General features: G+C 39.0%; 1 protein-coding gene across 2 annotated transcripts in view; it reads left to right on the top strand.

Annotated features, from left to right (window-relative positions):
* rnf103 (ring finger protein 103) overlaps positions 1-12,004 on the top strand; it is a 78,668-nt gene that overhangs the window by 52,007 nt on the left and 14,657 nt on the right. Inside the window, exon 1 of one of the 2 annotated variants that reach the window (XM_069923643.1) lies at positions 10,511-10,625. The exons of the other annotated variant lie outside the window; for it this stretch is intronic. Coding sequence (XP_069779744.1) covers positions 10,581-10,625 — 45 coding nt within the window. The 5' untranslated portion in view covers positions 10,511-10,580. Of the gene's footprint in view, positions 1-10,510; positions 10,626-12,004 lie in introns of those variants that run through there. 2 annotated transcript variants of the gene reach the window in all.

Raw genomic sequence — 12,004 nt, forward strand, 5'->3', positions numbered from 1 at the left:
CAGTAACAGGTATATTTTGTTGGATGCTGTTGAGGGAGATGACCTGACAGAAGCTGGCAGCAGTGACCAGGTCGCTGGCACTGAGTCTGGCATGGTGGACCAAGAGGTAAAGAGGAATGCAGTGGTCATTGGGGACTCCATTGTCAGAAATACACACAGGAGATTCTGTGAGCCAGATAGGTATGCCCGCATGGTGTGCTGCCTCCCTGGTGCAAGGGTGCGGGATATCTCAAATCGGGTCCAGGGTATTCTAAAAGGGGAAGGCGAACAGCCTGATGTCTTGGTACATGTGGGTACCAATGACATAGATAAAAAGGAGGAAGTACTGAAAAAGGATTACAGAGAGCTAGGACAGAAACTAAGAAATAGGACAGCCAGGGTGGTGATCTCTGGTTTGCTACCTGTGCCAAGTGCAACTGAGGTCAAAAATGGAAGGTTAAGAAAAATGAATGTGTGGCTGAGGGGCTGGTGTAAAGGACAGGGTTTTGGCTTCTTGGATCATTGGGATCTCTTTTGGGGAAGGCATGACCTCTACAAGAAGAATGGGTTACACCTAAACCCAAAAGGGGTCAATATATTGGCAGCTAGGTTTGGTACAGCCGTCGGGTGCGGTTTAAACTAATTTGGCAGGGGGGTGGGAACCTGTATGATAGGGCAAAGGACAGAAAAGATAAAACAGGAAAAGTTAGGTTAGGCAGCGAAAGTAAAAAATCAGAAAGAGCAAGGAGGGTGAAAAAAGAAAATCTGAAGGCTTTATATCTAAATGCAAGAAGCATTCAGAACAAAGTAGATGAATTAGCTGTGGAATTTGAGATAAACAAATATGATTTGATTGGGATTACAGAAACATGGCTGTAGGGTGGGCAAGCCTGGGAACTTAACATCCCGGGGTATACGATATTTAGGAGGGATCGGCAAGAAAGAAAAGGGGGTGGGGTAGTATTGATGGTGAGAGAAGGGACTTACACGATTGACAAGAAGAATATTAACTCAGAAGATGCGGGATCTATATGGATAGAACTGAGGAATAGCAAGGGGCGGAAAATGTTAGTGGGGGTGGTATATAGGCCTCCAAATAGTAGTGTAGAGGTGAGGGAAGGCATTAAAAGAGAAATTAGAAAAGTGTGCAATAAGGGAACAGCTGTCATCATGGGAGACTTTAATTTGCATATAGATTGGACTAGTCAAATTGGTAAAAATACAGAGGAGGAGGAATTCCTTGAATGTTTATGGGACGGTTATCTAGACCAATATGTCGAGGAACCAACTCGGGAGCAGGCCATTTTAGATTGGGTATTATGCAATGATAAGGGGCTAATCAGCAATCTTGTTGTGCGAGGCCCTTTGGGTAGGAGCGATCACAATATGATCGAATTCTCACTCGACATGGAGAGTGATGAAATTAAAACCGAGACTAAGGTCCTGAATTTAAATAAAGGGAATTATGATGGTATGAGACGGGAGTTGAGTAAGATTGATTGGGTGGTATTTAGAGGGGAGTTGACTGTGGATAGACAATGGAAAGCATTCACAGATCTAATGGAGAAATTGCAAAAATCGTTTATACTGGTTTGGCATAAAAATAAAACAAAAAAGGTGACTCAACCGTGGATAACAAGGGAAATTAGAGACAGCATTGGGTCCAAAAAGAGAGCATATCAATTGGCCAAAAAAAGCACCGCAACTGAAGACTGGGAGCAGTTCAAGATGCAGCAAAGGAGGACAAAGGGATTAATCGAGAGCAAAAATAAATTACGAAAGTAAGCTTGCGGCAAATATAAACACCGACTGCAAAAGCTTTTATAAATATGTCAAGAGGAAAACATTGGTGAAATCCAGAGTAGGTCCTTTGCAGTCGGAATCAGGGGAATATATAATGGGGAATAAGGAAATGGCAGACCAATTAAATTCTTACTTTAGTTCTGTTTTTACAAGAGAGGATACAAATAACCTCCCAAGGATGTTGGGAAACATAGAGACTAATGCAAGGGAGGAACTGAAAGAAATCAGTATCTCTGAGGACATGGTCTTGGGGAAATTGATGGGATTGAAGGCAGATAAATCCCAAGGGCCTGATAATCTACATCCTAGGGTACTCAAGGAAGTGGCCATTCAGATAGCAGATGCTTTAAGAATTATTTTCCAGAACTCTATAGACTCAGGATCAGTACCCATGGATTGGAGGGTAGCTAATGTTACCCCACTATTTAAAAAGGGGGATAGAGAAAAAGCGGGGAATTATCGGCCTGTGAGCCTTACATCAGTAGTGGGCAAAATGATGGAATCCATTATTAAGGATATAATAGCAGAGCATATGACTAGCAGAGAAGGGATCGGACGGAGTCAACATGGATTTACAAAAGGTAAATCGTGCTTGACAAATTTATTGGAATTCTTTGAGATGGTGACAGGTAAAATAGATGGGGGAGAGCCAGTGGATGTGGTGTACCTGGACTTACAAAAGGCCTTCGATAAGGTCCTGCATAAACGACTGGCTTCCAAAATCAAGGCTCATGGGATTGGGGGAAAAGTATTGATGTGGATTGAGAACTGGCTGGCAGGTAGAAGACAGAGAGTTGGGATAAATGGCTCATTTTCTGAGTGGCAGGCGGTGACCAGAGGGGTACCACAGGGATCTGTACTGGGACCCCAGCTGTTCACAATTTACATTCATGATCTGGATGAGGGGATTGGATGTAATATCTCCAAATTTGCAGATGACACTAAGCTAGGAGGGGTTGTGTGCACGGAAGAGGGGGTCAGGAAGCTCCAGTGTGATTTGGATAAATTGAGGGACTGGGCAGATACATGGCAAATGCACTACAATGTGGATAAATGTGAGGTTATCCACTTTGGTAATACAAACCGGAGGGCAGATTACTATTTGAATGGCAATAGATTAAGAGATGGGGAAGTGCAGAGAGACCTTGGGGTACTTGTACATCAGTCTCTGAAGGCGAGCATGCAGGTGCCTTTGACAGAGTAGAATGGAATTATTTATTCAAAGTACTACAAAAATTCAGCCTACCAGAGAAATATATTAATTGGATTAAAGCATTATACAAGGGGCCATTGGCGAAAGTGACAGTAAATGGATATATATCAAAACAATTTAACTTAAGCAGATCAACAAGGCAGGGACGTCCACTATCTCCCTCACTGTTCGTGTTAGCTATAGAACCACTAGCAGAACTGATAAGAACAGAAAATAAAATAAAAGGGATAAAAATTAAAGAGAAGGAATATAAAATCAGTCTATTTGCAGATGACATTATAATATACTTAACAGAACCAGAAATATCAATAAAAGAATTACATAGGAAATTGAAGGAATATGGAGAAGTATCGGGGTACAAGATCAACGCAAATAAAAGTGAAGCAATGCCAATGAATAATGCAGATTTCACAAAGTTTAAGAAAGAATCGCCATTTAGATGGCAAACACAAGCAATGCGATACCTAGGTATGCAACTAAATAAAAACCTCGGCCATCTATATGAACTCAATTACCATCCATTAATGAAAAAATTACCAGACTACTTAGAGCATTGGAAAGACTTACACTGATAGGAAGGATAAACTGTATTAAAATGAATATTTTCCCAAGGATACAATACCTATTTCAGTCATTACCATTACACCTAACAGAGAAATTCTTCAAGGAGTTAAAGAAAATAATAAGGAAATTCTTATGGAAAGGGGGGAAACCGAGGATAGCACTAGATAAATTAACAGAATGGTACAAACAAAGAGGCTTACAACTACCAAACTTTAAGAATTATTATAGAGCCGCACAATTAAGATACCTATCAGATTTTTATCAAACAAGGGAAAAACCAGATTGGACCAGATTAGAACTAGATAAAATAGGGGAGAAGATACCTGAACATATATTATATAAATGGGATGAAAAATTGGTGCAACGTAGGAATTCACTGGTATTGCATCATCTGCTCAACATTTGGAAGAAGATTCATGTAGAAAGGAATAAAACAAATTACCAACTACCAAAACTAATATTGACACAACATCAGCTAATCCCTTTCACAATAGATAACCTTTCCTTTAGAGAATGGGAGAGAAAAGGGATCAAAAGAATAGAAAATTGTTTTTCGGGAAATAAATTATTATCCTTTGAACAAATGAAGGATAAATATAATATAACTCACGATACAATGTTTGCATACTACCAACTGAAATCCTACTTGAAGGACAAATTGGGAAACAGTCTGAGGTTACCAGAAGGAAGCAATTTTGAATATGTGATTACAGACACAATGATAATTTAAAAATTTGTAACAAACATGTACATCAAACTGCAAGAAAAGGAGAGCGAGGAAACAAACGGTAAACCTAAACAAAAATGGGAACAAGATCTAAACATAAAGAATGAAACATGGGAGAAGCTATGCTCCGGAACTATGAGAAATACAATAAACACGAGGTTACGCATGATACAATATAACTGAATACACAGGCTATACATCACACCTCAAAAGTTAAATAAATGGGACCCAACAGTATCAGACAGATGTTTTCGCTGTAAAAAGGAAACAGGAACAACAATTCATGCAATTTGGACATGTGAGAAAGTGGAAAAATTTTGGGAAGATCTAAACCAGATATTAAATAAAATCACAAAAAGCAATATACCAAAAAACCCAGAGATCTTCCTCCTAAGTAATATAAGAAACAAAGAATTTGGACTCGATTTGGATGGAGCACAAAAAAGATTTGTTATGATAGCCCTAGCTGTAGCAAACAAATGTATTATGTCAACCTGGAAATTAGAAGACAACTTGAGAATACAACAATGGTATATAGAAATGAATAAATGTATTCCATTAGAAAAAAATAACATATAATTTAAGAAATAACATCACAATATTCAAACAAATATGGGAGCCATACATGAAACTCAATAGAGAAATCCTACCGTGGACTTCCACCACCTAAAATGACAGGAGAAGATAACGAAAAGAACTGACTCAGTAAAATTTCTTGTTTATTTTTATTAAGTGACAACATTGTTTAATGGGTTTAATGTATCTTATAGATTGAACTTTAAATAAATGGGGAAGGGAGTGAGGGAGGGAGAGAAGGGAGGGGGGAAAAGGGGGAGAAAATGACATTGTATATATTTAAGAAGAAAAATGTCTGTATGTATCTTGGTCAATATGGTTTATAGTGTGAAAAATAAAAAAATTAAAAGAAAAAAATATAATTAATGATCTAACAGTATCCTGCTTTTATATTCCACCAGATCCACTCTTCCCTGTAAATGGGCAGATACTAAAAATAAATCTATTCTAGAAAATGAATCACGTCGTGCAGAATAATATGAATAATCTTTCTCTGTCGGGTGAATACGTCGCCAAATATCCAGCAAATTCAATTCTCCCATTACTTCTCCCAGTTTTTTTAGCCATCTGAGTTTTCTTAACAATTTTTGTTAATTTATCCAATAATGGATCCAGGCAGCAGTTAAAATCCCCACCTACCATTATATTCTCATTTGACTGACTTAATTTAAAAATGTATCAGTTACAAATTGTACATCATCCTCATTCAGAGCGTATAAATTCAATAAAGTCCATGTTTCAGAAAACAATTTACAATCCACCTTCAGAACTCTTCCAGCACTTTCAAAAACAGAGTCCAACATAAAAGGTATTCTCTTATGTATCAAAATCGCCTCTCCTCTCACTTTAGATATCACCCTACAACTCCACCAGATTGTCCCTGAACATCAACTGTAGCAACAGATGAATCCTCCCCTGCCTTCCGATTCGAATGTTGATTCAGAACATTCTTCTTACTATTCCCGTTCATGGCACCATTACGTTTCGGAGAGCTATTTACTTTTGATTTCTGTAACTCAGAACTCAGAGAATTATTTGGCAAAGAATTAGCAAAAGATAAGGCATCAGCTTCATCATCAAAAAACTCAGCCTGATAATCACCATAAAATACCTTCAATACAGCAGGATATCTGAAAGCAAACTGATAACCCTTCTTCCATAGCACAGCTTTTGCCGGATTGAATTCCTTCCAACGACATATCACATCTTGACTCAAATCTAGATAAAAAAGAACCCTACGTCCCTGAACTATTATAGGTCCTTGATTCTGTTGAGCTTTCTGGATTGCCAGTCGCAAAATTAACTCACGGTCTTGATATCTTAAACAACTTATAAGAACTGCCCGTGGGGATTGATCAGGAAAAGGTTTTCTTTGTAACGCTCTATGTGCTCTATCCAATTCAGATCATTAGTTATATGGCTAAAGTGAAAAAACAATATACTGTGGAACTTCTTGAGTTGGAGAAAGAGATTAAAGAGTTAGAGAAAAAGTTTCAACAGAGCACAATGTAACATAATAAGATACAGTTAGCTAATTTGAAACTCATTATAATACAAAACAAACTTATAATTATGAAAACTTGATTTTGAGATCAAAACAACGGTATTATGAGTTAGGAGAAAGAGCACATAAGCATGGCAGTTGAAAACAGAACAAACTTCCAGAACAATCAATGCAATACATGGAAATTCGGGTATTACATAAACCACAGAAGATAAATGAGGAGTTTCGTACTTTTTATCAGGATTGATATACATCTGAAGATAAGGGGGATGTCGAATAGATTGATACTTTTTTGTCTAGTTTGAATTTGGCTTTGCTGGAGGAGCAAGATGCAAGATTGTGAGACAATCCATTTACAGATTTTGAATTGAAAGAAGCATTACAAGCAATGCTGACGGGTAAATAACCTGGCGAAGATGGATTTACAGTGGAATTCTATAAGGAATTTCATGACTTGTTGTTTCTGGTATATATGGATGTTTTGAGGCAGGCCACAGATACTGATATTTCCTGAATCATTTTGAGACTGTTGATAACAGTTATACCAAAGAAAGATAGAGATCCATGGAAAGTTGGTTCTTATAGAACTATATCTTTACTTAATGTAGATTATAAGATTGTAGCAAAAGTTTTGGCTAACAGATTACCTAATTTTTTACCAAAATTAGAACATGGAGATCAAACAGGATTTATTAAAAGTAGATATTCAGTTGATAATATTACTAAATTAGTTACTATAATTAACGCATCCAGATGGCAAGTTAATCAATGAATGATACTAGCATTGGATACTGAGAAAGCTTTTGATCGAGTTGAGTGGAAATTTTTATTTAAAGTCTTAGAAAGATTTAAATTTGGGCCGTTTTTTATAACTTGGATTAAAACGTTACATAAGAATCCTTCTGCACAGGTGTGACAAATGGTCAGGTCTCTCAAGCATTTACTCTGTATAGATCAACCAGACAGGGCTGTCTATTGTCACCAGCCTTATTTGCATTAGTTATGGAACCTTTAGCTCAAGCAATTAGACAAAATATGGCTATTCAAGGTATTACAATTGGACAACGTGAGTATAAAATTAACTTATTTGCAGATGATGTATTGATATATTTATCTACACCTAAGAATTCATTATGACTCTTACAAGAATTATTGGAATATTATGGGTCAATGTCAGGATACAAAGTAAATTGGGATAAAAGTGAGATATCAATATCTGAAGATTATTCGGATTGTAAGCTAATTACTAAATTTAAAAGGTCTGAGAAGATTAAGTATTTAGGTGTAATTATTGATAAGGAATTTAAGAATATGGTCTAAATTATTTACCTTTATTAAATAAGATTAAATCTGATGTAAATCAATGGAAGGATTTACCATTGATATTAATTGGCCAAGTAAACAGTGTTAAAATGAATATTTATCCACGTATTCAGTATTTATTCCAATCAATTCCGTGTTTGGTACCAGAGAAATTTTTCAAAGAATTGAATAAGGCGATACGTTTCTTTTTATGGAAAGGTAAATTATCAAGAGTATCGATGCAAAAGTTGATGTGGTCATATGACTTAGGAGATCTCCAATTACCACATTTTCAGAACTATTACCAGGGAGCACAATTGAAGTTTATTAGTAGATTGTTTGATATTGACCAACCACCAATGTGGGCATATGTGGAGATGGATCAGATACAAGAAAGGTCAATACATAATTTTATATATAAATGGAATTTATTGCTTTTGCAAACATATAAATTACCTGTTTTAACTCATTTATTTAAAATATGGAGCAAGTGAAATCAGCTTATAGGTTCAAAAGAAATATGTTCAATTAAAACTCCATTATATCAAAATAATTTGATTCCTTTTTCAATGCATAACCCTTATTTGAAGGAGTGGGACTCAAAAGATTTGGTATTAATTGAAGATTGTTTTGAGGCAGGTTTATTTCTTTCATTTGATAGACTTAGGCAGAAGTTTGGGATTTCACAAAAAATGTTGTTTGCTTATTATCGAATACGTGATTTTTTAATGCATAAGTTTGGTCAATAATTGATATTACCAAGGCAATCGAAGTTTGAAATATTCCTTATGGATAAGAGAAAGAAAGGGTTTGTTTCAGAGATGTATTTGTTATTACAATCAAAAATGAAGAAGTTTGGAGTGTTGAGAGTAAGAGATAAATAGGAACAGGACTTAGCTATGATCATCCCTGAGGAAGTATGGTCTGATTTATATTTACATAGTGTTAAAAATTAGTTAATGTATATTATAGTTTAGTTAATTATAACTTTCCACATCAGTTATATTTAACTCCAAAAAAGTTAAGAGGTATGGCTTTATGGATTCTGATTTGTGTTTTAGATGTGGAGACCAGATAGGTACTTTTATAACATTCTGTGTGGGAATGTCCAAAGGTTAAATTTTTTTTGGGAAAAGATTAAGTTTTTGCGAGATTTATTTCAAACAGATTTACTTATGGATCCATGGCTGTGCTTATTAGGATATATTAACCCATTAATAACATTGCATTTATTCATTTAAGCCTGGCAGTTGCCAGGAAATGCCTAGTGGTAACTTGGGAAAATGATGTAGAATTAAGTATACAGAAGTGGCATAATGAAATTCAATCATGTTTGTGTTTAGAGAAAATTACATATGATTTGAAAAATAACTATCTTTTTTTTGAAAATATGTGGACTCCATATTTGAAATATATTAAGTTAAATGTTATGTAAATACCATTTTTGTTTGCATTGTAATTCAACCCACTGTATTTATATTTTTCAATATCTTTTTTTGTATGTTAAGCTCCATGGGGAGGGAGGGGGTAGGGGGAATAAGGGCCTTTTTTCATGTATGTATATTTCTTTTGTACTATTTTGCAAAATTTTAAATAAATTTTTTTTAAAAAGAAAGAGATGTGACAGAGTATTTAGAGGTGGTTTGGGAGGAATTGCTGGAGCAGCTTGCACACACACACAGTTCAAAACACAGAATTTTTGCAGGACTTTTGCAGAGTGCTTTTTGCAGAAAGAGCAACAAAGGTGCAGAATACGGCTGGCCTGGGAGGGCATGTGATCTTTGCAGACAGGGGAGAAGAGTTTTGCTCTGAGAGAGGGAGGATGTGAAACAGAGAGGAGACAGAAATCAGTTCCAGAAGGACAAGCTGGCAAACTTTGGAAGGCTGCCTGGTCAAAGGAGAAGACTGGCAGTGTGAAAGGTGACCTGAAAGAAAGAGGATCATCTGGAGAACCCTGAAGGGGGCAAGTTTCGTCAGCAAGACTGATTGAGAAGGAATCAGTTACGGATGTGCTGGAAAAGCAATCTCTCTGAAAGCCAGCAAGAACCCTCTTGAGTGGTAACCATTTACCTGTTAAGCACCAAAGATTGGTGAACTTTGTTCATGCTGACTTCTGTGCACAGTACAAGAATTGCCTGCAACCAGTGAGATTGGATTGTGATCCAAGAACTTATCTAATCTTTACACCCATCTGCACTTAGTATTAGAAGGGAGGGGGGGTTAAGTGGGTTAGGTAGGTTAAGTAATAAGTTAAAGTTCAATTCTGTTTTCGTGTTCAAATATAATTAAAAACTAGTTTTGTTTAAGTAATCCCGTGTTGTGGTGCATATCTATTGCTGCTGGTTTTTGGGATCCTCTGGATTCCGTAACAGAGGAAATCCTGAATCCTCTTCAACCCATTAGGACTGATAAATCGCCGCTCAGATGGACGGGTGGTAAGTCTGCATCAGGCTGTCAAGAGCTCAGATGGGCAGTCGGGGCATGGGGAACTCCTCTGGGTGGGCAGTTGGCATGTGGGTGGGTAGCCGGAGCCTAGGCGAGAATCCTGCGTCACGGTGCCTGGCGCTCAGGTGGGCAGGCGGCCAGGGTCGAGATGAGAGTCACGGGTTGACACTTAGGGGCCAAAATAGGAGGGGGGCTTTTACACAGTATCGATTATTACACGCGTATATACGGTAATCCGGTACTGAGGTCTGCAGATGCTGAATAACGGAGAGTCCGGCTGCTCTGACCCCATCCACGTCTGCTGGTTCTGGCGGGAGAACATGGTCCCGCCTCAACGCTACTCCAGCGCCTCCTGCAGCCGCACACCGGGACCTCGGGGCCGCGGCCGGCTGACGTCATTGCCACCGGAAGTGCCGAGGCAGGGCGGACCGAGAGCGAAGCGTCGCTCGTCGACCGTGGTGTCCGCGATGGGGCTATTCGGGAAATCGCAGGAGCGGCCGCCCAAGGACCTGGTAACGACGTTGTCTTTACACCTGACTGTTCAGTCGAGAGACACCGAGCTTTGTCACCGCAGGCTGGGCGTCTGCGGCCCTTTTGGGTGGCGTCAGGCTCCCCCGCCCTCGGTCGGTCGTCGCTGGGCGAGACGCAACCGAGCGCCATACTTGCGTGATTGCCCTCGGACGGAGGGCCCGCCTCTCGCCAGTCCTCATTGGCGAGCTGGAGGCACAGGTCTTCTCTGATTGGACCATTTCCATGCCACTCTACTGAGGCAAGGGCGCTCTTCCTGGCCAGAAAGTCCGAACGTCCCCTCTCCAGGCTGCACCTTCCAGGCACTGGAGAAAATATAATGCTGGAAAAACTCAGCTGGTCCTTAATATAGCAAATGCAATGAATACATAACCAACGTTTCGGGTTGAGGTGCTGAAAAATGTCGGCAGGCGTCCGATCAAAAGATTGGGGGGGGGGGGAGAGAAGGTGTGGTAGCAAAGGCAGGAGATGAAAGGTAAGGGGAGGGTGGGAGAGAGGAGCAGCAATCATGGGGAGGAGGGCAGGCAAGGTGAATAGAGCGGGGGTGGGGGGGAGAACTGGGAAGGGGATGGGGGGGTGAGAAACAGAAGTATCTTCACAGAATTTGCTCCAGACAAAAATTGAGAACAAAGAACATTTATTATACAACAATGCAAAGTTGGGTGCTTCCCCTTACCCTGGGAATACACACAGATACTGAGGCAGGCCCAACTTTTATACAGTTCATTTCAGTTCAGAGATACCTTCTTCCTAACATTCTTCTGCCTCCTGGATTGGTTTAGCATTAGGTAATTCCGCCCACGTGGATTCTAACTTCTTATCAGTTTATGTGCCTTCCTGCAAACTTGTTAGCCAGGAAATATCATGTCTTTGTTCTTTACTCATTAATCAATCCCCAAGACTTGCTAAAGCTATTTACTTGCTATCCTGTTTTGAAGATCCTTATTTTATTATACTTTTATAACCCTTCCTCCCATTCCAGCATCCCTTCACCCTGATTTAACCCATAATACTTCATTTCTAATGAGCACTTGCTTGACTCCTCACATTCCAATATCCCTTCACCTTGTTAACCCATAATACTTCATCCTTAATTAGCACTTGCTTGACTCCTCACATTCCAGTATCCCTTATCCTTAAGTTAACCCATAATACTTCATCCTTAATTAGTACTTGCTTGACTCATCACATTCCAGTATCCCTTATCCAGTATCCCTTACAGGGGGAATGAGAGCAGGTGAGCAGTCGATGTTAATGCCATCTGGCTGGAGGGTGCCCAGATGGAAAATTAGGTAGTGATCCTCCAACGTGTGGGTGGGATAGTACATAAGGCCATGGACAGACATGTGGGTGTGGGAGCGTG

This window comes from Narcine bancroftii, chromosome 3 (genome assembly GCF_036971445.1).
Source record: "Narcine bancroftii isolate sNarBan1 chromosome 3, sNarBan1.hap1, whole genome shotgun sequence".
In the NCBI taxonomy this organism is placed as follows: domain Eukaryota; kingdom Metazoa; phylum Chordata; class Chondrichthyes; order Torpediniformes; family Narcinidae; genus Narcine; species Narcine bancroftii.